The following is a 23,661-nucleotide window of genomic DNA, read 5'->3' on the forward strand; positions in this document are numbered from 1 at the left end:
AGGCCAAACGCCTGTTTTCATTGCCCTTATAGTAATAACATTATTGTACAGTGTAATCCATTCAATCAGCTATATTTGTAGATTGGAATAGTAATAGTAATTATTGTATTATAGTCATTCATAAAGTCCAGCTTCTTTGCTTCTTCTGCGCAGGTGAAATGATTTGCTGTGTTCCTAAACAAAAGCACCAGTGCATGAACAATTCTAAAGAATGAATTACGCAAATAAATATTAGTGATAATATATTCATGACAAGATGTAAAACAGTCATTTGTTGATTGTATTGGTCCATTATATATGTTCCTTTACGCATGAATCAATCTGGTCTTTCTGCTTTGGGTCCACTGTCGGCACAGAGCTTCGGGGCTTTCTGTGAACAAGCCCCACAAACTAATCGTTTGCACTGGACATGGTTTTCATGGGCCTTGTTTCGTGTGAACCTTCCGCTGGTGTCTCATAATCTCCCTGAAGCGGTTGCGTGGCGTGGTCTATTGGGAAAAGGTCACCCCCGCCGTACCTATCAGACTGAAAGCTCCACATCCGTGCTCTTTCCGCCGAACGCCCCGTGGGAAATACAAGAGAGTGCCATAAATCCTTAGAGTTCCTCCATAGACACCACCTTCTGTTTCCTTTTCTGTGCCCGTCGGCAACCATACAATGTCTGATGTGCTGCAACATCCACATGTCACATCAACTCGTCACTCTTTTCTGCCCAAACCGCGCCGTCCCTCCCAGAGTCCCGTCTCGCCGCGCCGTCCCTCCCAGAGTCCCGTCTCGCTGCGCCGTCCCTCCCAGAGTCCCGTCTCGCCGCGCCGTCCCTCCCAGAGTCCCGTCTCGCCGCGCGTCCCTCCCAGAGTCCCGTCTCGCGCGCCGTCCCTCCCAGAGTCCCGTCTCGCCGCGCCCGTCCCTCCCAGAGTCCCGTCTCGCCGCGCCGTCCTTCCCAGAGTCCCGTCTCCCGTCCTTCCCAGAGTCCCGTCTCCCGCGCCGTCCTTCCCAGAGTCCCGTCTCGCCGCGCCGTCCTTCCCAGAGTCCCGTCTCGCGCGCCGTCCTTCCCAGAGTCCCGTCTCGCCGCGCCGTCCTTCCCAGAGTCCCGTCTCGCCGCGCCGTCCTTCCCAGAGTCCCGTCTCGCCGCGCCGTCCTTCCCAGAGTCCCGTCTCGCCGCGCCGTCCTTCCCAGAGTCCCGTCTCGCCGCGCCGTCCTTCCCAGAGTCCCGTCTCGCCGCGCCGTCCTTCCCAGAGTCCCGTCTCGCCGCGCCGTCCCTCCCAGAGTCCCGTCTCGCCGCGCCGTCCCTCCCAGAGTCCCGTCTCGCCGCGCCGTCCCTCCCAGAGTCCCGTCTCGCCGCGCCGTCCCTCCCAGAGTCCCGTCTCGCCGCGCCGTCCCTCCCAGAGTCCCGTCTCGCCGCGCCGTCCCTCCCAGAGTCCCGTCTCGCCGCGCCGTCCCTCCCAGAGTCCCGTCTCGCCACGCCGTCCCTCCCAGAGTCCCGTCTCGCCGCCGTCCCTCCCAGAGTCCCGTCTCGCCGCGCCGTCCCTCCCAGAGTCCCGTCTCGCCTCGCCGTCCCTCCCAGAGTCCCGTCTCGCCGCGCCGTCCCTCCCAGAGTCCCGTCTCGCCGCGCCGTCCCTCCCAGAGTCCCGTCTCGCCGCGCCGTCCCTCCCAGAGTCCCGTCTCGCCGCGCCGTCCCTCCCAGAGTCCCGTCTCGCCGCGCCGTCCCTCCCAGAGTCCCGTCTCGCCGCGCCGTCCCTCCCAGAGTCCCGTCTCGCCGCGCCGTCCCTCCCAGAGTCCCGTCTCGCCGCGCCGTCCCTCCCAGAGTCCCGTCTCGCCGCGCCGTCCCTCCCAGAGTCCCGTCTCGCCGCGCCGTCCCTCCCAGAGTCCCGTCTCGCCGCGCCGTCCCTCCCAGAGTCCCGTCTCGCCGCGCCGTCCCTCCCAGAGTCCCGTCTCGCCGCGCCGTCCTTCCCAGAGTCCCGTCTCGCCATCTGTTAGCCATGTTCAGGTTTTTCTGCAGAGGCTCGAAGTCAACCTCAGAATCAGATGAAGACTCTTCATAAGCAATGTTGATATCTGACTCCAACTCATCTAAATTCTGAAGCATTTGCAATGCTGTCAGAGCGTCCCTTCGTTTGGTTCAGCTTGCCATTTTCAACTACACACTTTGTATGTTGCACTCACTGTCTGATTGGACTCTCCCAGCGGAGATGATATACAATTTCCTGCATTTCATAATAAAATGATTAGACCGGGCCACAATTCTTCATCAAAATGACACTATTGTTCTAAATTCAATCACCCTCTTTCCCTTCCTCATCGTTGGGTGAAGTCACAAGCACCATTATCAGCTTTCGTCTGGTTGCTGTTGCCCATTCATCCATTGGCGACACGTTTGCATATTTACATTTGAAGTTTATGATCATACCAGTTTTTGATTAGCAGTCAGAGCAGCGCTGCCGCGCCAGTAGTCATGTGCTGAAGACATGGACAGCACAGATATTCTTGGGAAAAGGGACATTTGGAAATCAGAGCTGCACCTCTTGAATTGCGTGCGTTATTTGACAAAGGTTAAGTGTCTTAGAAACGGAATATGCTCAGCAGATTATTGCCAATTTAATCTGGTCATTTATTACGCGTGAAATGAGTTTCGGCGTTTGTTTCCCCGCTCATGACGTTGGATAGAGTCAAGGATGTGTTTTGTGTTATTCTGAAGGCCTACTGCATTTAAATGTGTAAATGTAATTGAGTTTTATAGTGAATAAAACAGTCCCGTAGTAAAACGTAAAGGAGATCGGTGTCAACCCCCAAGGAGCGTGGTCAGATGATTTGCTCCTGACAAACGGCCATAACACACACGCTCATCGTTACACTATCGTCTTTCTAAATTAAATCAGCCTCTTCACCCTCGTCATTCAGTTAGGCCTAATTTAAATTCAACTGTGAAGTAAGGTGCTCAATTATCGCCCGTTAATCCATTTGTCATTCAGTGAGGAGAGCGAGAGAGACACATTTGCACCTGGCAGGGTACCAACATCCTACAGCACATAGTCTTTGAAGGTTAAGTTAGGAATAGGTGGGGTGGGGGGGGGAAGAACTGTAAAACGTCTCTAAATACGTTCCTGTTTGTGATTATTATTTTTTTAATTGACAAATGAACACTGGCGGTTCCCGTGTTACTGTGTCAATGTACAGTTGGTCAGTCTGTGTGACATCATGCTGCCAAAGCTGTGGAGCCAATAATGAACTGCATTGATCGCAGTCAGCCATTGACGTATATTGATAGCTGACTGTCAATGAACCAGTCTGACCCTCCCTCCCTCTCTATCTCTCTCTCTTCCCCCTCTCTCTCTATCAGGAGGTGGACCACCGCTGGGCAGAGTACCGCTCTCGTTTCTCCATGCTGCTCCAGTGGAGCCGGCAGCACAAGGCCCTCATGGCCAACAAGAACTTCCCACTGGACCCTGTGGAGCTCAAGGTGCTGTGGGGGAGGGAGAGAAGGGGACAAGGAAGGGAGTGGGGGGAGGTGGAAAGGGTGATGGAGGGAAGAGAATACAAATGGGGAGAAGGTAAGAATAGAATGGAAGAGAAGGAAGGATAGTTAGAGAGGGAGGCAATGGGGGGGATGAGGGGGACAGGATGTGGGTAAAGATGCTAAATACATGTTTATAAAGCATTTGAGTAGGAGTGCTGATCTAGGATCAGTTTAGCGGGTTTAGATCCTAATGAATAGGATTATATAGATCCAAGATCAGCTCTACTACTCGGGCCCAGATAACTATTAACACTTTTCTGCTTGATCTAAAAAATGTCTGTTATTGACATCTAACCTTTTTGTCAACACCCTGTCGCTGTTCCACAGGCACTTTACAATGAGTACGTCCATTTCAAGGAGACAGAGATCCCTGCCAAGGAGCTGGAGAAGAGTCGCGTAGAACACCTCTACAAACTGCTGGAGGTAAGTTTTGGAGGGGGGAAGAAAGAGAGGCTTTAGATTTCTGAATCTCATTAAGACCGCTCAATGACGACAAGCATTATAAAATGAGAGCAGGAGCTGCAAACCTACGTTGACGGTGAACACCGGTTTACCGTCCGAGAGATGGAACGACATACCCAGGCAGATACTAAAGTACCATTACCCTGAGGACACAGCCTCATTTCAACATCAAGTCCTATTATGGCATGTTAGACTGGCATGAGTCTTCTGGAAAACTGAAACTCGTAAACAATGGCCGACGATGGAGAAAGAGATATGAAGAGGTGACCTGGTTTCTGCCACCACGAGCGGTCCGCATTGTACATCATGAGTCTCTCAGGGGTAGTGTGTGTGTGTGTGTGTGTGTGTGTGTGTGTGTGTGTGTGTGTGTGTGTGTGTGTGTGTGTGTGTGTGTGTGTGTGTGTTATCGAACACCCTGTTCTCTGCACCCGGTCATTTCAACCCCATGCCACTGCCTTGAGACAACAAACCATAATTCCTCCTTTATCAGATCCTCTTTCATTGCCCCTCGGTTCTACTCTCCTGATGTCACCACTGCCCTGCTGACACTCCTGATCAATGGCATATGATGACTCCCAACCCCAAGCATCCAAAACATTTATACTTCCAGATCTGGGTCCTTTGCACTCCCAAGTCATGTACTTTGTACACGAAATTCAGAATTTCAAATGTATTTTTATTATTTTGCATGTTAGAGTAAAAAATATGTAGGCGTGTCATTTTTACTTCTACAATACATATATTTGTTTTCCCAAGGTATGGATGGAGTTTGGGCGCATCAAGCTGCCCCTGGGCCTGCACCCCAACGACCTGGAGGAGGAGTGGGGCAAGCTGATCCTGGAGATGCTGGAGAGAGAGAAGGCCCTGAGGCCCGCTGTGGAGAGGTCATGACCCTGACCTTAACCCTTACTGCTGCTAGTGTTTGAGTTATGATTATACCAGTAGTCCTAGAGACCCGAGGCCCTGCGGCGGAGAGGTCATGACCCTGACCTTAACCCTTACTGCTGCTAGTGTTTGAGTTATGATTATACCAGTAGACCTAGAGACCGAGGCCCTGCGGCAAAACCCTGATATTCAGTGTTTGAGTTATGATTATACCAGTAGTCAGAGACCGAGGCCCTGCGGCGGAGAGGTTTTTAACCCTTACTGCTTTGTTTGAGTCAGTAGACGCTTCATGACCCTGACCTTAACCCTTACTGCTGCTCGTGTTTGAGTTATGATTATACCAGGCAAGACAGAAACCATAACAACGGGGCAAACAGAAACCATAACAACGGGGGGGGTGGCAGTGGCGCTGTTTCATCCTACTGCGGATTCCGTCTTTAACCCGACCTGCAGCTGTTCGAGCTAGTTTAAACTGGCAGTTATAGAGAGAGACCGTGGAGACTTATGCAGCACACTAACCTAACCCCCCCGACACTGTACTTATAGACATCCCTTAGGGGCTGCGTGGTCGTGGTGCAGGAGTGCAGATCTCTGCACAGAAACGCAGGAAGTCTCGCTACGATCAGGCATTTCCACACAGGATTTATTTTGCGTCGATCTGTACTCTTCTGTGTTGTGAAAACGTGGCCCCTGTAGATGCTTTTTAGTGTGAAACAACACTACCACTGTGCTTTTGAGGCCTAACGCCATTAACTGGTAGATTATTTTTCATTTAGGTCGTTTTTTTATGGTTGTACGGTAAACCCATTCCATAGACACTGGCTGTATATGACATAACACCCTATTCCCTATATAGTGCACTATTTTTGAACAGGCCCTGGTCAAAAGTAGTGCACTATTTAGGGTTCCTTTTCAGACAAACCAAATGAATGTTTTGAGCTTGTTGACACTGAGCTGATAGTGTGTGTGTGTGTGTGTGTGTGTGTGTGTGTGTGTGTGTGTGTGTGTGTGTGTGTGTGTGTGTGTGTGTGTGTGTGTGTGTGTGTGTGTGTGTGTGTCCCTCCAGACTGGAGTTATTGCTGCAGATGGCCAATAAAATCCAGAACATGGCCCTGGATTGTGAGGAGAAACTCACCCTGGCCAAGAACACACTACAGGCCGTGAGTGATGCTGTTCTGTGTCACTCTCTTTGTCTCTCTTTGTCTCTGTCTCTGTTTATCTGTGTCTCAATTTAAATTGAAGGGGCTTTATTGGCATAGGAAACATATGTTTACATTGCCGAAGCAAGTGAAATAGATAGTGAACAAAAAAAATAAGCAATTAAAAAAAAAAAATAACACTCACAGAAGTTCCAAAATAATAGACATTTCAAATGTCATTATGTGACAATAGTTAAAGTACAAAAGGGAAAATAAATAAACATAAGGGTTGTATTATTCACAATGGTGTTTGTTCTTCACTGGTTGCCCTTTTCTTGTGGCAACAGGTCACAAATATTGCTGCTGTGATGGCACACTTTGGTATTTCACCCAGTAGTCTGTCTCGCTGGCTGTCTGTCTCGCTGGCTGTCTGTCTCGCTGGCTGTCTGTCTCGCTGGCTGTCTGTCTCGCTGGCTGTCTGTCTCGCTGGCTGTCTGTCTCGCTGGCTGTCTGTCTCGCTGGCTGTCTGTCTCGCTGGCTGTCTGTCTCGCTGGCTGTCTGTCTCGCTGGCTGTCTCTCTCGCTGGCTGTCTGTCTCGCTGGCTGTCTGTCTCGCTGGCTGTCTGTCTCGCTGGCTGTCTGTCTCGCTGGCTGTCTGTCTCGCTGGCTGTCTGTCTCGCTGGCTGTCTGTCTCGCTGGCTGTCTGTCTCGCTGGCTGTCTGTCTCGCTGGCTGTCTGTCTCGCTGGCTGTCTGTCTCGCTGGCTGTCTGTCTCGCTGGCTGTCTGTCTCGCTGGCTGTCTGTCTCGCTGGCTGTCTGTCTCGCTGGCTGTCTGTCTCTCTGGCTGTCTGTCTCGCTGGCTGTCTGTCTCGCTGGCTGTCTGTCTCGCTGGCTGTCTGTCTCGCTGGCTGTCTGGCTCTGGCTGTCTGCTGGCTGGCTGGCTCGCTGGCTGTCTGGCTCGCTGGCTGGCTGGCTCGCTGGCTGGCTGGCTCGCTGGCTGGCTGTCTGTCTCGCTGGCTGGCTGGCTGTCTGGCTGGCTGGCTGGCTGTCTGTCTCGCTGGCTGGCTGGCTGTCTGTCTCGCTGGCTGGCTGGCTGTCTGTCTCGCTGGCTGGCTGGCTGTCTGACTCGCTGGCTGGCTGGCTGGCTGTCTGTCTCGCTGGCTGGCTGGCTGTCTGTCTCGCTGGCTGGCTGGCTGTCTGTCTGCTGGCTGGCTGGCTGTCTGTCTGTCTGGCTGGCTGTCTGTCTCGCTGGCTGGCTGGCTGTCTGTCTCGCTGGCTGTCTGTCTCGCTGGCTGGCTGTCTGTCTGTCTGCTGGCTGGCTGTCTGTCTGTCTGGCTGGCTGTCTGTCTGTCTCGCTGGCTGGCTGTCTGTCTGTCTCGCTGGCTGGCTGGCTGTCTGTCTCGCTGGCTGGCTGGCTGTCTGTCTCGCTGGCTGGCTGGCTGTCTGTCTCGCTGGCTGGCTGGCTGGCTGGCTGTCTGGCTGGCTGGCTGTCTGTCTGTCTCGCTGGCTGGCTGGCTGTCTGTCTCGCTGGCTGGCTGGCTGTCTGTCTCGCTGGCTGGCTGGCTGTCTGTCTCGCTGGCTGGCTGGCTGTCTGTCTGTCTCGCTGGCTGGCTGGCTGTCTGTCTGTCTCGCTGGCTGGCTGGCTGTCTGTCTGTCTCGCTGGCTGGCTGGCTGTCTGTCTGTCTCGCTGGCTGGCTGGCTGTCTGTCTGTCTCGCTGGCTGGCTGGCTCTGTCTGTCGCTGGCTGGCTGTGGCTGTCTGTCTGTCTGTCTCGCTGGCTGGTCTGTCTCGCTGGCTGTCTCTGTCTGGGCTGGCTGTCTGTCTCGCTGGCTGTCTGTCTGTCTCGCTGGCTGGCTGTCTGTCTCGCTGGCTGGCTGTCTGTCTCGCTGTCTGTCTCGCTGTCTGTCTCGCTGTCTGTCTCGCTGTCTGTCTGTCTCTAACAATTCAAAATGTGAAAAAAACTGTATATATTTTCAATGACTTCTCAATAAACTGAGGAGTAGAAGATATTATTTCCTTCAATTTGAATTAACCCCAGACCTGGTAGCTACATGCCTTTTTCAATATGGTGTAGTGGGTCTCTCTCTCATTTCCTCATCACTCTCCTTTCTCCCACTCCCCCTCTATCCCTCGCTCTTACTTTCCCCTCCTCTTCTTCCTCGCTGTTCACACCACTCCTCATCTCCTCTTCCTGTACCCCTTTTTCCCCTCTTCTCTCCTCCCCCGTCCCTCCGTCAGGACCTGTCCCTGGTGGAGAGTGGCGAGGCGGTGCGTTGTGAGAGGGAGCTGGGCTTGTACCTGCAGGACTGTGAGGTTCTGATCAGACAGCTCAACCTGGACCTCAACATCCTCCGAGACGAGAAGTACTACCAGGTGGAGCAGCTCGCTTTCAGGTCAGTGGCGGGAGAAGGGGTGTAGGTCCGTTGGTAGAGCATGTCGCTCGCAATGCCAGGAGAGCGAGTTCGATTCCCCGGACTACTCAGAAGGCAAAAATATACGCACGCCTGACCGTACATCACTTTTGATTAAAGCGCCTGCCCAATGGCATATCAATTTGACTTGGTTACACTGCATCTCTGTAAATGTGACACCAGAACGGTGCTGTGTTTTGACAAAAGATATGTTCTGTGGAGCAACAGCGGAGGCCCAATGTCGAGTCGTGGCCGATCCACTGTTGTGCCTCGTCTGAAGCGTAGCTTGACCGCGTGTGTGTGTTCTGTGTGTCACAGGAAAAAGGTGCGTCTTTTTGAAGTCCCCTTTTAACACGTTTGTTCCCCTCCTCCACAGAGCGTCCTGTCTCCACGAGGAGCTGGTCTCTCTCCGGCTCCAGTGCTCCAGCGTCTACAGGAAGGGCCACTTCTCCCCGGTGACGGGGGGAGACCGGACGGCCCCGCGGGGGAGCGACAGTGGTCTCTCCCTGTCCACGGGGGCCCAGACCCTGCTGGGGGCAGTGGGCGTGGTGGGGGCGATGGGGGCGGCGTTGCTCAGGAGACCCATGTCCCGCTCTCAGCTGGTGGCCATGTCGTCCTCGGAGGACGAAGGAAGTCTCCGGTTCATCTATGAGCTCCTGGGATGGGTGGAGGAGACGCAGGTAAGAAAGAAGGGGGTTAGGTGGAGGGAGGGAGCTGGGGAGGCTGGGCAGGGCGGGAGGGAGGGATGGATGGACGGGAAAGGGGATGGATGAGTAGAACTGATTGTGCGTACGTCAGGACGTGCTGGAGCGTGCCGAGTGGGGGGCGGACCTGCCCTCTGTAGAGCAGAACCTCCAGGACCACCAGAACGTCCACACTGCCGTGGAGGAGCTCCTGCACAGCCTGAAGGAGGCCCGCAACTACGAGGTACACACACACTAATAGATTCTAAAACACATTCTTAGGCACTTGGAGATCTACTGTACATACTGATACACATACTGTAAGTGGACATTAACAGACATTGAATAGGCCTGGGCGTATGCAGTAGATAAGTAGATAACAACATGGCAGTCACAAACCTAGTCGAGAGGACCAGATAATGTTTTACTAAGCTTTTCATATCTCTTTCTCCTCAGACCAAAGTCTCTCCGAACTTCAGGAGCAGTTATTCTGACACTCTGGCCAAGCTAGAGCATCTATACTGCAAACTACTGGTGAGGGGGAGGACTTTTTTTAGCCTGTGAATGTGTGCGCGTCGGATTGTGTGTAGGGGGTGTGTGTGTGTGTGTGCACCCCAGTGCGCCCACATTCTCCGTTAATCCCATCAGGGTGTGACAGCGCTTGCTGAAGGCTCAGAGGAACTAGCGAGCGTTAAAGACCGAGTGCAGCTGGTAGAAGCACCTGCTTCTACCACACAGCAGGGAGTTGACTGGGGAGTGGGAGCGAGAGAGCGAGGGGCGCGCGTCTATGTGTGTGCCTCTGAAATAACCTAGAAACTCTTCGTTGACGTATAGAGCTAACACCGAGTAACATTTCCTCCTCCCGTCCCCTGTCTTCACAGGAACTCTCGTCATGGCGTCTGCGCTGTCTGGAGAGCCTGCATGCGTTTGTGTGTCGATGTACAGAGGAGCTGATCTGGCTCAACGAGCGAGAAGAGGAGGAACTGGCCTTCGACTGGAGTCAAAACAATACAAACGTCAATGCCAAGAGAGAGCTATACGCCGTGAGTGGACAGGGATAGATGTGCGCACACACTCACACAGAGAATATATTTTTATTTATTTATTTTTTTGATATTCCCCTGGGTGCTCCTCTGAATGCTCTGTCATCCTCTCTCAGGAAATGAGGTCAGAGCTGGAGGAGAAACAGGAAGTGATGCACTCGCTGCAGGAAACAGCTGACCGGCTCTGTCACGAGAACCACCCGGCCAAACAGACAGTGGAGGTGAGGTTGCCTAGCAACAGAGCTATCAAGGCTGTTCAATGGCCTTTCATAAAGATTGTCTTTCCATCTATGGTACTTATCAGTACAAACAGTGCTGCTATCGATGTTCCCCTCAAAATAAGATTGTCAGTACATTTTGTACCCTATGTTTGGACTGTGGAGCTTGACTGTGATTCAAATAAAGAGCTTGAGAAATGTGTATCCAGGAAGCTTCCCAGCCGAAACAGTTCGGTAGATTTTGTGCAAATATTATGATGACATTTTGTGAAGGTTTTTTTTGGTAGTTCGGGCACACACATATTTGTTTCTGGAGGCAAGCCGAAGTTCGGAGTCGAAGTCTATGCCCCTTAGTTGGTGTTTGGTCAACAGTAGGGATTCTTCAATACAGTCTCTGTTGTCAGTCAATGAGAGACGACTCGTTTTCATGCCATTTTTGGAAACTACTGCTTCAAACATCTTAGTTAGATGTAAAATTGCACGGCGAAGATCTCTTCTGCAAAAACATCACAATTAATGTCAGATTTCTTGATTTATTTTAGACTATTTTGAGGAAGTGTATACTGGCTACGGCGTCTCAAAATGGACAAATCACTCCCCCCCCCTTTCCAAGCAAAGGCATTTTAAGGGAGTATGCAAGCACACTCGTTTGGTTCGCTTAGACGAATACGTCTCGACGCCAGCCGAACTGAAGCATGCTGATGCCTTTACCCCCCCACCCCCCTCCCCCTCCCTCTCCCCAGGCGTACAGTGCAGCGCTGCAGACCCAGTGGCAGTGGGTACGCCAGCTGTGTGTGTGCGTGGAGCAGCATCTCAAAGACAATACTACCTACTTCCAGGTTAGAGTTGAACAAAGTCTCTTTACAAAGTCACACCTTGTACTGTTACGTTATACCTGTAATACCCATCTGGTCCTTTACAATGTCAGTCGTTTGTGGCTTTTCACATAGACACCGTCATATCAGATCGAAATGAAATGAATTTGTCTATTTTACTATGTTTTGACTTGCCCTTAATTGGGAGTATAAAGCGATGACTTCTTCTAAAACCTGAATAAAAGACGACTCCAAGGAGCTTTAAGGAAGCTGGTATCTGCATTACATATCAGTCCTGACGCTGACCTCTGTGTGTTGTGTTCGTATTGCCTCCCGTCAGTTTGTGAGTGACGCACGGGACTGCGAGACGTACCTCCGTCAGCTCCAGGACACCATAAAGAGGCAGTACACCTGTGACAAGAGCAGCAGGCTGGGCAAGCTGGAGGACCTGCTGCAAGACTCTATGGTACGTTGGTTGACCTTGTTGTTCTCTAGACTGTTAGTCCGCTCAAATGTTGTTGGACCAAACCTTCAAATGCGCCCCCACTAATTTGTCAAAACACCTCAACTCCTGCTAATTCTGTAGCCTAACGGCTCGTTTGCTCTAATCATTCAGGTATTTGCCAGTGAAAAGCTTAGGCACGAGATTATAGCTGATCCACATTTTACGCTAATAAGCTACGTCACCTTGACACTTCTGACTCGCTCCGTGACATTATCTACGGCTAGCTGAGGCTAATGTCATGGTAATACTGTAGACGTTGGCTAGCTGTTGAGACTGTAAGTCTTAAGCTACCTCATCGACGCTGCGTAGGCCCGTCTAATCTACTTTGGTCTGCCGATTCACAGCCACCACCATGCGCCCCGACACACAGCAGATGGTACACTTGGAGCGGGGCACGACTCCGCGGGCCTAAGCACTGTGAGCAGTGGGCGTATCCTCCCTGGATATGGAGATGAGAGGGTGGCGTGGCTGTCTGACGCAGGTCTAGGCTAGTGGGGAATGATCGAGGTGTAGACACTCGAGCGTATAGACTGATATTAAACGTAAACGGTCATGGAAGGGAAAGGCGTTGTGCCCTTAGCGGCCGTGACAATAATTGGACAAGTCAATGTAATTGCACTGCGTGTTTACATTCCTACAGAATGTATGATTACGTGGTTTATATGGAAGGGGGGATGGATGGCCACTCAGGATACATACATGGAGATGTGTTTGTTGCGTGTCTCGGAGTGTTTCATATGTGCTCGCCTCATTTTGAGCACTTCACTGTGCTCAGTTTGAGGCAGCATGTGTGTTTTTGTTCTGAAGGGGGGTATTAAGCATTTGGCGGTTGATTACATTTCCAATAGTGTGTGTGTGTGTGTGTGTGTGTGTGTGTGTGTGTGTGTGTGTGTGTGTGTGTGTGTGTGTGTGTGTGTGTGTGTGTGTGTGTGTGTGTGTGTGTGTGTGTGTGTGTGTTCTCACTGGGGAGATTAAACAGGACTTTGACAGATGCCTCCTTTGCTATATTCCATAAAGACAACCACCAAAGCACTAATGAAAATACATCTCTACCCATTTAACTCACAGTTCATTCTTTCATTTCACAATGCATTCTTTCAAATAATACAATGGATAAGTAATGGCTATATCAATGGATAGGTAATGGCTATGTCAATGGATAAGTAATGGCTATATCAATGGATAAGTAATGGCTATATCAATGGATAAGTAATGGCTATATCAATGGATAAGTAATGGCTATGTCAATGGATAAGTAATGGCTATATCAATGGATAAGTAATGGCTATATCAATGGATAAGTAATGGCTATATCAATGGATAAGTAATGGCTATATCAATGGATAAGTAATGGCTATATCAATGGATAAGTAATGGCTATATCAATGGATAAGTAATGGCTATATCAATGGATAAGTAATGGCTATATCAATGGATAGGTAATGGCTATATCAATGGATAAGTAATGGCTATATCAATGGATAAGTAATGGCTATATCAATGGATAAGTAATGGCTATATCAATGGATAAGTAATGGCTATATCAATGGATAAGTAATGGCTATATCAATGGATAAGTAATGGCTATGTCAATGGATAAGTAATGGCTATATCAATGGATAAGTAATGGCTATATCAATGGATAAGTAATGGCTATGTCAATGGATAAGTAATGGCTATGTCAATGGATAAGTAATGGCTATGTCAATGGATAAGTAATGGCTATATCAATGGATAAGTAATGGCTATATCAATGGATAAGTAATGGCTATATCAATGGATAAGTAATGGCATATCAATGGATAGGTAATGGCTATATCAATGGATAAGTAATGGCTATATCAATGGATAAGTAATGGCTATATCAATGGATAAGTAATGGCTATATCAATGGATAAGTGATGGCTATATCAATGGATAAGTGATGGCTATATCAATGGATAAGTAATGGCTATGTCAATGGATAAGTAATGGCTATATCAATGGATAAGTAATGGCTATATCAATGGATAAGTAATGGCTATATCAATGGATAAGTAATGGCTATGTCAATGGATAAGTAATGGCTATATCAATGGATAAGTAATGGCTATATCAATGGATAAGTAATGGCTATATCAATGGATAAGTAATGGCTATATCAATGGATAAGTAATGGCTATATCAATGGATAGGTAATGGCTATATCAATGGATAAGTAATGGCTATATCAATGGATAAGTAATGGCTATATCAATGGATAAGTAATGGCTATATCAATGGATAAGTAATGGCTATATCAATGGATAAGTAATGGCTATATCAATGGATAAGTAATGGCTATATCAATGGATAAGTGATGGCTATATCAATGGATAAGTAATGGCTATATCAATGGATAAGTAATGGCTATATCCCAAAATGTATCTGAAGTGGCTGTTTCTTTCCCTCCTCCACCATTTTGTTTTCCATATTGGCCTCTTGACTCATGGTCCACCTCCTAATAGCGCTAACCCGTTGCTAATGCTATTTCAATGTTAGTTGAAGGTCTGAAGGGCAAATCATATTAGCGCTTCCCTCACTCTGGCCCTTAGCTCGGTTTAAGCCTCTATTAAACCTCAATTTTGTATTTTTATTGAAAACTTTATTTAACTAGGCAAGTCGGTTAAGAGCATATTCTTATTTACAATGACGGCCTACCAAAAGGGGGTGGCAGGTAGCCTAGTGGTTAGAGCGTTGGGCCAGTAACCGGAAGGTTGCTAGATCGAATCCCTGAGCTGACAAGGTAAAAATCTGTCGTTCTGCCCCTGAACAAGGCAGTTAACCCACTGTTCCTAGGCCGTCATTGTAAATAAGAATTTGTTCTAGTTAAATCGAGGTAAAAAAAAAAAAAAAAAAAGGCAGAAGTCCTCTTGCGAGGATGGGTGTTGGGATTAAAAAAATACATTAAATATAGGACAAAATACACACCACGACAAGAGAGACGTGAGACCTAAGACAACAACATAGCAAGGCAGCAACACCCCCAAACAGGGAAACAGATCCCAATCAAAGGTGTCTTCACGTGCTCCACTAAGGCAGTTATTTATCTTAGAACTTGTCCTTGTGGTAAATATTGATGTGGGTAAAACAAAGCGTGAATTGAAAGTACAAATCTCGGAGCATCGTAGCGCCATTCGGTGCAACAACTCGACTTATCCAGTTGCGGCGCACTTTTTGGAAGCAGACCACTCGATTTGGTCCCTACGTCATATCGGCATCGAACATGTCACCCTCCCTAGGAGAGGGGGTGACCTCGACAATTTGTTGTTCAAATGAGAGGCTGCCTGGATTGAAGACAGCTGAAGACATGATGAAGACAGCTTGTCTGTCGAAACGTTGGGGATATTAGATTATTCAGTTATTGTATCTGAGCTCTCCTTACATTTTTCAAGTATTCTACCCAGCACCTCGCCTAAATAGGTGTGTGTTTCTTTCACCTCTAAAAGCTATATATGACAACACATGTACAATCATTATTGGGCACAGACAACAGCACAAAGGGCAAGAAGGTAGAGACAACAATACATCACGCAAAGCAGTCACAACTGTCAGTAAGAGTGTCCATGATAGTCTCTTAATGAAGAGATTGAGATAATGAAGCTTTCTGTCAGGAAATGAGTCCATATAAATGTATTTCTACATGTCAATATGAGCAGTTAAGCTAATACTGGGTTGAATGTTCATTTATTTATATTTAATTTAACGTTTTTACTCCTTTTTCTCCCCAATTTTGTGATATCCAATTGTTAGTTAGTCTTGTCTCATCGCTGCAACTCCCGTACGGACTCGGGAGAGGCGACTGTTGTGCTGTGCGTCCTCCGAAACACAACCCAGTCGCACTGCTTCTTGACACAATGCCCACTTAACCCGGAAGCCAGCCGCACCAATGTGTCGGAGGAAACACCGTACACCTGGCGATCGTGTCAGCGTGCACTGCTAGGGCGCGATGGGATATATGGAGGGGGGGGGGGTGGATAGCCAAACCCTCCACTAACCCGGACGACGCTGGGCCAATTGTGCGCCACCCCATGGGTCTCCAGGTCACGGCCGGCTGCAACAGAGCCTGGACTCGAACCCAGAGCCTGGACTCGAACCCAGAGCCTGGACTAGACCACTACACCACTCGGGAAGCCACTGGGTTGAATGTTTAATAGATGGAATGAGCTTTTCTGCTAGCTAATCTGAGTTAGCTAGCAAACATTGTTACAGTGTCACCAATTGGTGATTGTAAGCTAAAATCACCAATGGGACTCTGTAGCTATGCTATTGAGCTGAGAAAGGAGATTCTGTATATTCTCAATTCTGGGACTGTGGAGTTCAATGGAATCAATATGTATGTAAATTATTTTCCCATATACTGTAACAGTGCAGGCCTATAGTATCACAAAGGTTTACCACTTCACTGACTGACTGATTTGATTGGTTAAGTGATTGACACCCTCACTGACCAATGGCTGTACCTCACAGGAGGAGAAGGAGCAGCTGATTGAGTACCGCAGCTCGGTGGCCAGCCTGGTGGGCCGGGCCAAGACTGTGGTGCAGCTCCGCCCCCGCAGCGCAGAGAGCACCCTGGGAAGCACCACGCCCATCCGCGCCATCTGTGACTACCGGCAGATAGAGGTACGGCACCCCTCACCACACCCACACTATCGTGACAATACCAGGGTCATGTTCATTAGGCACCAAACGGAGGAAAACAGAAAACAGAAACTGTATCATTCTGCCAATTGCTTCTTCTCTGCCCTGCACAACCCTTCTCAGCACCACCTACACCTTAGCAATCCAATATGGTGCATCTTCAAGCGATCAGCTTTCGTCATTGACTGCTTTCACCCTGCCATTGTTGGTCTATAGACCCAGTCAACTTGTCAGCTAAAAAAAACATGTTTAGTTGCTTCAATAGCATGTATTATTCAACTGTGAATTTAAACTGTGTCCCCCACAGAGGGTTTTAGATGCACGGTGTTGATTGCAAGAGTGCTGCGTTAGAGCTCTTGAAATGAGGTCTCGTGGCACTACCAGGCTGCAATGACATCACTTGACATTATTATGTTGCTTGAGAATGGATAAGTGGTCAGATTTTGGCAGCGTGGGCTCAGTTCTCCTGAGTAATCGTGATCATGTTTTTGACCATCATATCTTACTCATAGGGACATTAAAATAGCCTCTTTTTTAAATTTTTATGGCTCAACTTTTTCATCTATTTATGTTTCAGCTAAGAACACAGCAACATTGGATTATGGATTATATCATACTGGAAAGCAAACACTTGTTAAAGAGCCCACGGTAGCCACTCCAAAGTCCAGTAATGATTCAGGAGAAGGCAATACCTTTTGGCCACTGACGCCCCACTCACCTCGCACTCACATTAACATGCGACGCATGTCTCCAACCAGGCCCAAAGTGCTGCGCGACGCTAGCAGAGAAGCTAAACGCAAGGAATGATGAATTTCTCCCACTTGTGCAGACTCAGGCAAAAATCACAATCTGCATTACCACTCCTGTTGTATTGCTTAGGGACAGGGGGTGGCTTCGGACACAGCTATTTTAGTCTTGCTGTGTGACTCTCTCTGGGACTGGGACGGTTTGACCACAGTAAGGCGTGTGCGAGGTATCATTACATTCTGGTCTGGTGGAGGTGCAGTGATTACTGCAGGGGTGCTTCTCAATAGTCATGAGTGGCTTCCTCTGTTCTCCTTTCCTTCATCTGTGACTACTAGACACACACACACACACACACACTTTTCCATTGACACCAACTACAGGCCACTTCAAAGTACGGTAAACACACATGACACGGACAAGGTCTTCATGACACGATCGCAAAATAATATTTCTCTCCCCTCTCTTATGTCTTCTCCATCCTTCTGTTTCCCCTTCCTACCCTCCATCTTTCACTCCTCTGTCTCTCCCTCTCTCTCCCTTCTTCTCGTGTGTCCGCTGGGCTGTCAAGGCTAACGCTCAGGTATTACTGCCGATGTTCACCTTCTCTCACCTCAGCGCTCAGCTTTTACACGGCACACTGAATACTCCCTGGTTACTCTACGCTCTTATCAAGTGATTTAGGATCAGTTTTTCTTCATATCGGTTGGATTCACGACCATTGTTAGCCGAAGTCCCAGATCAGTTGGTAAAAGCGTGACGTAACCACACGACTGAACACAGTATCCCCAGGTTACTCAGTCAGCGAGGCTAGTTTAGCCGCAGTCGTGAGCTTTTCCGTACATTTACTTTGCAGTGTTTCTGTGTGTGTGCAGGGGATGGGGTGAGAGGGCGGTGGGGCTGGGGGCAGTGGTTTTAGATGCACAGACCTCGCTTTGCTGAGATAGACAATTCTTTTTTTTTTGTTTATATATAAAAAATCTATAATGAAGAACTTCGGACACCACACCCGTACTATGCCAAATTGAAACTGCTTACTACCCTAGCTCTCTGTATTTGTTGGCCAGATGTCGACTAATATTGTAATGAGTGTGGGCACATTTTCAGGCCAAAGGAAACCGTTATGGTCCCAGGGTTTGTAAATGGCTGCTTGAATCAATATGGCGCGGTTCTTGTGGTCGATTCTAGTCTCTCTTTCAGTTGTTAGGGCTTTTGCTAACCACATTAAACTCATGAACGTTTGCATTTTGCTTTGTATTATCTGTTTGTTGCCGTAAACCTTTACGTTTCCATTTGTTTTCCCTCCACCTCCCCTTCTCTGTATATCTGTACCCCCCCCTCCCCCCATAGATCACCATCAGCCGAGGTGAGGAGTGTGTGTTGGCGGACAACTCTCAGAGGACTAAATGGAAGGTGATCAGCCCCAGTGGAAACGAGGCTATGGTGCCATCAGTCTGTTTCACCGTACCACCGCCCAACCAGGAGGCCATGGACACCGCCAGCAGGTACACACACACACAGTTCACATACATAAATACACAGTTCACATACATTCACACACACACACACACACACACACACACACACACACACACACACACACACACACACACACACACACACACACACACACACACAGTTCACACACAGTACACACACAGTACACACACACACACACACACACACACTCATACCTAACCCTGCTGTATATTGAAATGTAATTCCGTGTGTTGTAGGATGGAGCAGCTGTACCAGAACGTGATGTCTCTATGGCACAATCTACACGTCAGCATGAAGAGTGTGGTCTCCTGGCACTACCTGCAGAAAGACATCAGGACCGTGTCCTCTTGGAGCCTGGACACGGTTAGACACACGGTTTTAACTCATCGTGTCTTCAACCACTTATCTCTCACATAACTGGTCTATTTCTTATAGTTTCTTCCAAGCATATTTCTCTCTCCCGCGCTCTCTCTGTCCATGTCGAAGTACATCTATGATGGACATATCATATTGCTCTCGATCTCTCATCTGTCTGTCTTCAACTCCATTCATCCCACGTAACTGTTCTATTTCTTATACACTGAACAAAATATAAAAGCAACATGTAAAGTGTTGGTCCCATGTTTCCTGAGCTGAAATAAAAGGTCCCAGAAATGTTCCATGAGCACAAAAATATTATTTTGCTCAAATTTTGTGCACAAATTTGTTTACATCCATGTTAGTAAGAATTTCTCCTTTGCCCAGATACTCCATCCACCTGTCAGGTGTGGCATATCAAGTAGCTGATTAAACAGCAGGTTCATTACACAGGTGGACCTTGTGCTGGGGACAATAAAAGGCCACTCTAAAATGTGCAGTTTTGTCACACAACATAATGCCACAGATGTCTCAAGTTTTGAGGGAGCGTGCAATTGGCATGCTGACTGCAGGAATGTCCACCAGAGCTTCTGCCAGAGAATGTAATGTTCATTTCATTTCATTACATTTGATACCGTGACGAGATCCCGAGGCCCATTTTATTTTAAGCTATCTGTGACCAACAGATACACATCTCTATTCCCAGTCATGTGAAATCCATAGATTAGGGCCTAATGAATTTATTTCACTTGACTCATTTCCTGCTCTCTCCCTCTCAGGCTGATAGCTTTTATCTCATATTACTTCATTTATGGTGTAATGTCCCTCTGTCATACATCTTCCTCTTTCCCCACCATCTGCTAATGTGTTCATATCGACTTCATGCCTTATTACCTATGAATCACGGCCTAATGCATGTTAATTAATACACATATCAACAGCACTTTGGGGAGCACAGTAGAAATAAGTATCTGACTTTGTGCTATCCCTGTCACGTTTTTTAAAAAATGTATATACTCGGTGTATACATTCTTTTTTGACTGATATATAAAATCAACCACTACTCTTAAATGTATCTGACGTACACCTCTCTCCCCCTAACCCCTCAGGTACGTTCCCAGACCCCTGTGGCGAGGGAGCAGGCACTGGACCACCTGGAGGCCCACCTGGCTGACTTCCTCTCTGACAGCAAAGAGAGCGGCCTCTTCACCCCGACCGAGAGACGCGAGCTGGAGAGAGACGCCCACACCGCCCAGGAACACTGCCAGGACCTGCTGGTCAACATGGAGACGGGTAGATACGGATACGGATTCAGATACACTTTCTCGGTCCCAGTTCTCCAGCCTTTTTCCCCTGATGTGTGCAGTTGTTCACTCACCTTATTTGGATTTAAAAGCAGAGGATGGGTATTGGAGGCCAATGCGTACACAAATCCTTTGGTTTTAAATGCACGAGGGGTAGTGCACGTTTCATGGGAAAGGTTGGAGAATTGGGAGGGATTGTCGAGTTTGGCTTTGACTTTGCTCACATACTTGCTTGTCTTTACTTGCTTGGTAGTATTTAGATTCATCCAAATTATTTATAGGGCAAATACAGTTGAAGTCGGAAGTTTACATACACTTATGTTGGAGTCATTAAAACTTGTTTTTCAACCACTCCTCACATTTCTTGTTAACAAACCATAGTTTTGGCAAGTTGGTTAGGATATCTACTTTGTGCGTGACACAAGTCATTTTTCCAACAATTGTTTACAGAAAGATTATGTAACTTATAATTCACTGTATCACAATTCCAGTGGGTCAGAAGTCTACATACACTAAGTTGACTGCCTTTAAACAGCTTGGAAAATTCCAGAAAATTATGTCATGGCTTTAGAAGCTTCTGATAGGCCAATTGACATCTTTGAGTCAATTGGAGGTGAACCTGTGGATGTATTTCAAGGCCAACCTTCAAACTCAGTGAATCATGCGAAAATCAAAAGAAATCAGCCAAAACCACAGACAAATTGTTGACCTCCACAAGTCTGGTTCATCCTTGGGAACAATTTCCAAATGCCTGAAGGTACCACGTTCATCTGTACAAACAATAATACGCAAGTATAAACACCATGGGACCACGCAGCCGTCATACCACTCAGGAAGGAGACTCGTTCTGACTCCTAGAGGTGAATGTACTTTGGTGCGAAAAGTGCAAATCAATCCCAGAACAACAGCAAAGGACCTTGTGAAGATGCTGGAGGAAACAGGTACAAAACTATCTATATCCACAGTAAAACGAGTCCTATATCAACATAACCTGAAAGGCCACTCAGCAAGGAAGAAGCCACTGCTCCAAAACTGCCATAAAAAAGCGAGACTACGGTTTGCAACTGCACATGGGGACAAAGATCGTACTTTTTGGAGAAATGTCCTCTGGTCTGATGAAACAAAAATAGAACTGTTTGGCCATAGTGACCATCATTATGTTTGGAGGAAAAAGGGGGAGGCTTGCAAGCCGAAGAACACCATCCCAACTGAAGCACAGGGGTGGCAGCATCATGTTGTGGGGGTGCTTTGCTGCAGGAGGGACTGGTGCACTTAACAATATAGATGGCATCATGGGGATGAAAATTATGTGTATATATTGAATCAACATCTCAAGACATCAGTCAGGAAGTTAATGCTTGGTCGCAAATTGGTCTTCCAAATGGACAATGACCCCAAGCATACTTCCAAAGTTGTGGCAAAATTACTTAAGGACAACAAAGTCAAGGTATTGGAGTGGCCATCACAAAGCCCTGAACTCAATCCTATAGAAAATATGTGGGCAGAACTGAAGAAGCGTGTGCGAGCAAGGAGGCCTACAAACCTGACTCAGTTACACCAGCTCTGTCAGGAGGAATGGAAAAAAAATCACCCAACTTATTGTGGGAAGCTTGTGGAAGGCTACCTGAAACGTTTGACCCAAGTTAAACAATTTAAAGGCAATGCTACCAAATCCTAATTGAGTGTATGTAAACTTCTGACCCACTGGGAATGTGATGAAAGAAATAAAAGCTGAAATAAACTATTCTCTGTACTATAATTCTGACATTTCACATTCTTAAAATAGTGGCGATCCTAACTGACCAAAGACAGGGAATTTTTTTACAGGATTAAACGTCTGAAAACGTGTGAAACTTCCGACTTCAACTGTAAATCGTTCACTCAAAAAACGTTTGTCTGTTTTGCCTGGGGACAGGAAGATCGACAGAGTGCATCCCCCCACTTCACCCAGTCTTGGCTTCATCCACATTTGGGGCTTGAAGGCAACATTGGGGATTGTCATGAAAGGGTTTTATGATGGTGCATTGACCCAATTAAGTGGGATTGAAATTCAATGATCTCTCTTGTCTTCCCGCTCCCGTCTGTCTCCATTTACTCTCCCCCTTTCTCTACCCCTTCCTCTCTCTACCCCTTCCTCTCTCTACCCCTTCCTCTCTCTACCCCTTCCTCCCTCTTTTTCTTTTCATCTTTCATCTACTCTTCCCCTCTTTCCACCTCCTCGCTCTCTCTTTCTCTCTCTTTCTGTCCCTCTCGCTCTCTCCAGTGGAGAAGGATGAGTCTGTCTCTCGGTCCTACCTGTCAGAGCTCCAGAACATTAAACTGCGTCTGGAGGAGGCGGAGCAAAGGCTGATGCGTGGCATTCAGACTCCTCCCCCTAGCAACCGATCGGGTGACAGCATCGACAACACTGTTCAAATTGCAGAGCAGGAGGTCAGAATTGCGCCACAGCCCCATCTGCTGGTCACCAGAGTCCTTACCCTCTTATTCATCTACCAATGAAAAGGAGACGAGCACTAACTTTATTCAGTTGCTTTCATTTATTTTCATGTCTCAACTTAATGCTGTATATTGAATATACAAATCAAGACTAACCCTTATTCCCGGTGTCAGAAGCTGCAGTCGGACCTGGATGGTCTGAGGACCAGTCTTGGTGAGGTGTCGCGTCGCTGTGTGAGTTTCTTTGAGGAGAAGCCCACCTCCTCCAGTGTCCCCGTGCTGCGCTCTGAACTCAACCTGGCTGTGGAGAAGATCGACAGACTGCACAACCTCTCCTCTGTCTACTTGCACAAGTGGGTTGGCCGCACGCGCTCACACACAGTCAAAATACTCTTCTCTTAACCAATACACTTGACTAAGTATCACGCGCTTCCCCTTTTTCTCTCAGGCTGAAGTCCGTAGATGTGCTGATGTACAGCTTGCAGGCCGCCGAGAGCCAGGTGAAGAGGTACGAGAGCAGGCTGAGTGAGGAGGACATCGTCCCTGCAGACACCAACGCCATCCAGGCCCTACGGGAACAATTGGGGGTAAGAGACTGGCAGATACAACGAAAGACCAATCTATCTACTAATCCCACTAACTCACATACTGGGTAGTACACACGCATGACAAAGTTATTAATGCCCACAAAGACGATGCGTGGACCAATATTACGGTTTGTCTGCTAATGATAGGAGTGTGTCTGTCTGTGTGCTGATTCTCTGCGTCTCCCATTCACTCCAGACGTGGCAGTCGGAGCTTGAGGACCAGGAAGGGGTGTTTTGCTCCCTGCAGTCTGAGGTACAGAAGGCCCGAGAGGCGGGGACTCAGCTGAACAGGCTCCACCCAGACCGCAGCCCGGAGCTGGAGCGCTACCAAGAGAAAGCCGCCCAGCTCACCGAGAGGTGGGCCGGAGTCAAGAGACAGATGGACACACGGTGAGTGGTGGA

General features: G+C 48.2%; 1 protein-coding gene across 10 annotated transcripts in view; it reads left to right on the forward strand.

Moving 5' to 3' along the window:
- Positions 1-23,661, forward strand: part of LOC118398941 (microtubule-actin cross-linking factor 1-like) — a 144,567-nt gene that overhangs the window by 13,957 nt on the left and 106,949 nt on the right. For all 10 annotated transcript variants that reach the window (XM_052471960.1, XM_052471951.1, XM_052471954.1 and 7 more), the window contains exons 5-24: positions 3,338-3,457; positions 3,842-3,937; positions 4,733-4,860; positions 5,928-6,021; positions 8,236-8,390; positions 8,785-9,088; positions 9,207-9,335; positions 9,548-9,625; positions 9,973-10,134; positions 10,251-10,355; positions 11,096-11,191; positions 11,508-11,633; positions 16,161-16,313; positions 18,426-18,580; positions 18,812-18,938; positions 20,042-20,225; positions 22,500-22,666; positions 22,847-23,025; positions 23,121-23,259; positions 23,456-23,649. In XM_052471960.1, coding sequence (XP_052327920.1) covers positions 3,338-3,457; positions 3,842-3,937; positions 4,733-4,860; positions 5,928-6,021; positions 8,236-8,390; positions 8,785-9,088; positions 9,207-9,335; positions 9,548-9,625; positions 9,973-10,134; positions 10,251-10,355; positions 11,096-11,191; positions 11,508-11,633; positions 16,161-16,313; positions 18,426-18,580; positions 18,812-18,938; positions 20,042-20,225; positions 22,500-22,666; positions 22,847-23,025; positions 23,121-23,259; positions 23,456-23,649 — 2,891 coding nt within the window. The remainder of the gene's footprint in view (positions 1-3,337; positions 3,458-3,841; positions 3,938-4,732; positions 4,861-5,927; positions 6,022-8,235; positions 8,391-8,784; positions 9,089-9,206; positions 9,336-9,547; positions 9,626-9,972; positions 10,135-10,250; positions 10,356-11,095; positions 11,192-11,507; positions 11,634-16,160; positions 16,314-18,425; positions 18,581-18,811; positions 18,939-20,041; positions 20,226-22,499; positions 22,667-22,846; positions 23,026-23,120; positions 23,260-23,455; positions 23,650-23,661) is intronic.

The sequence above is a fragment of the Oncorhynchus keta genome, chromosome 20 (genome assembly GCF_023373465.1).
Source record: "Oncorhynchus keta strain PuntledgeMale-10-30-2019 chromosome 20, Oket_V2, whole genome shotgun sequence".
Taxonomy (NCBI): domain Eukaryota; kingdom Metazoa; phylum Chordata; class Actinopteri; order Salmoniformes; family Salmonidae; genus Oncorhynchus; species Oncorhynchus keta.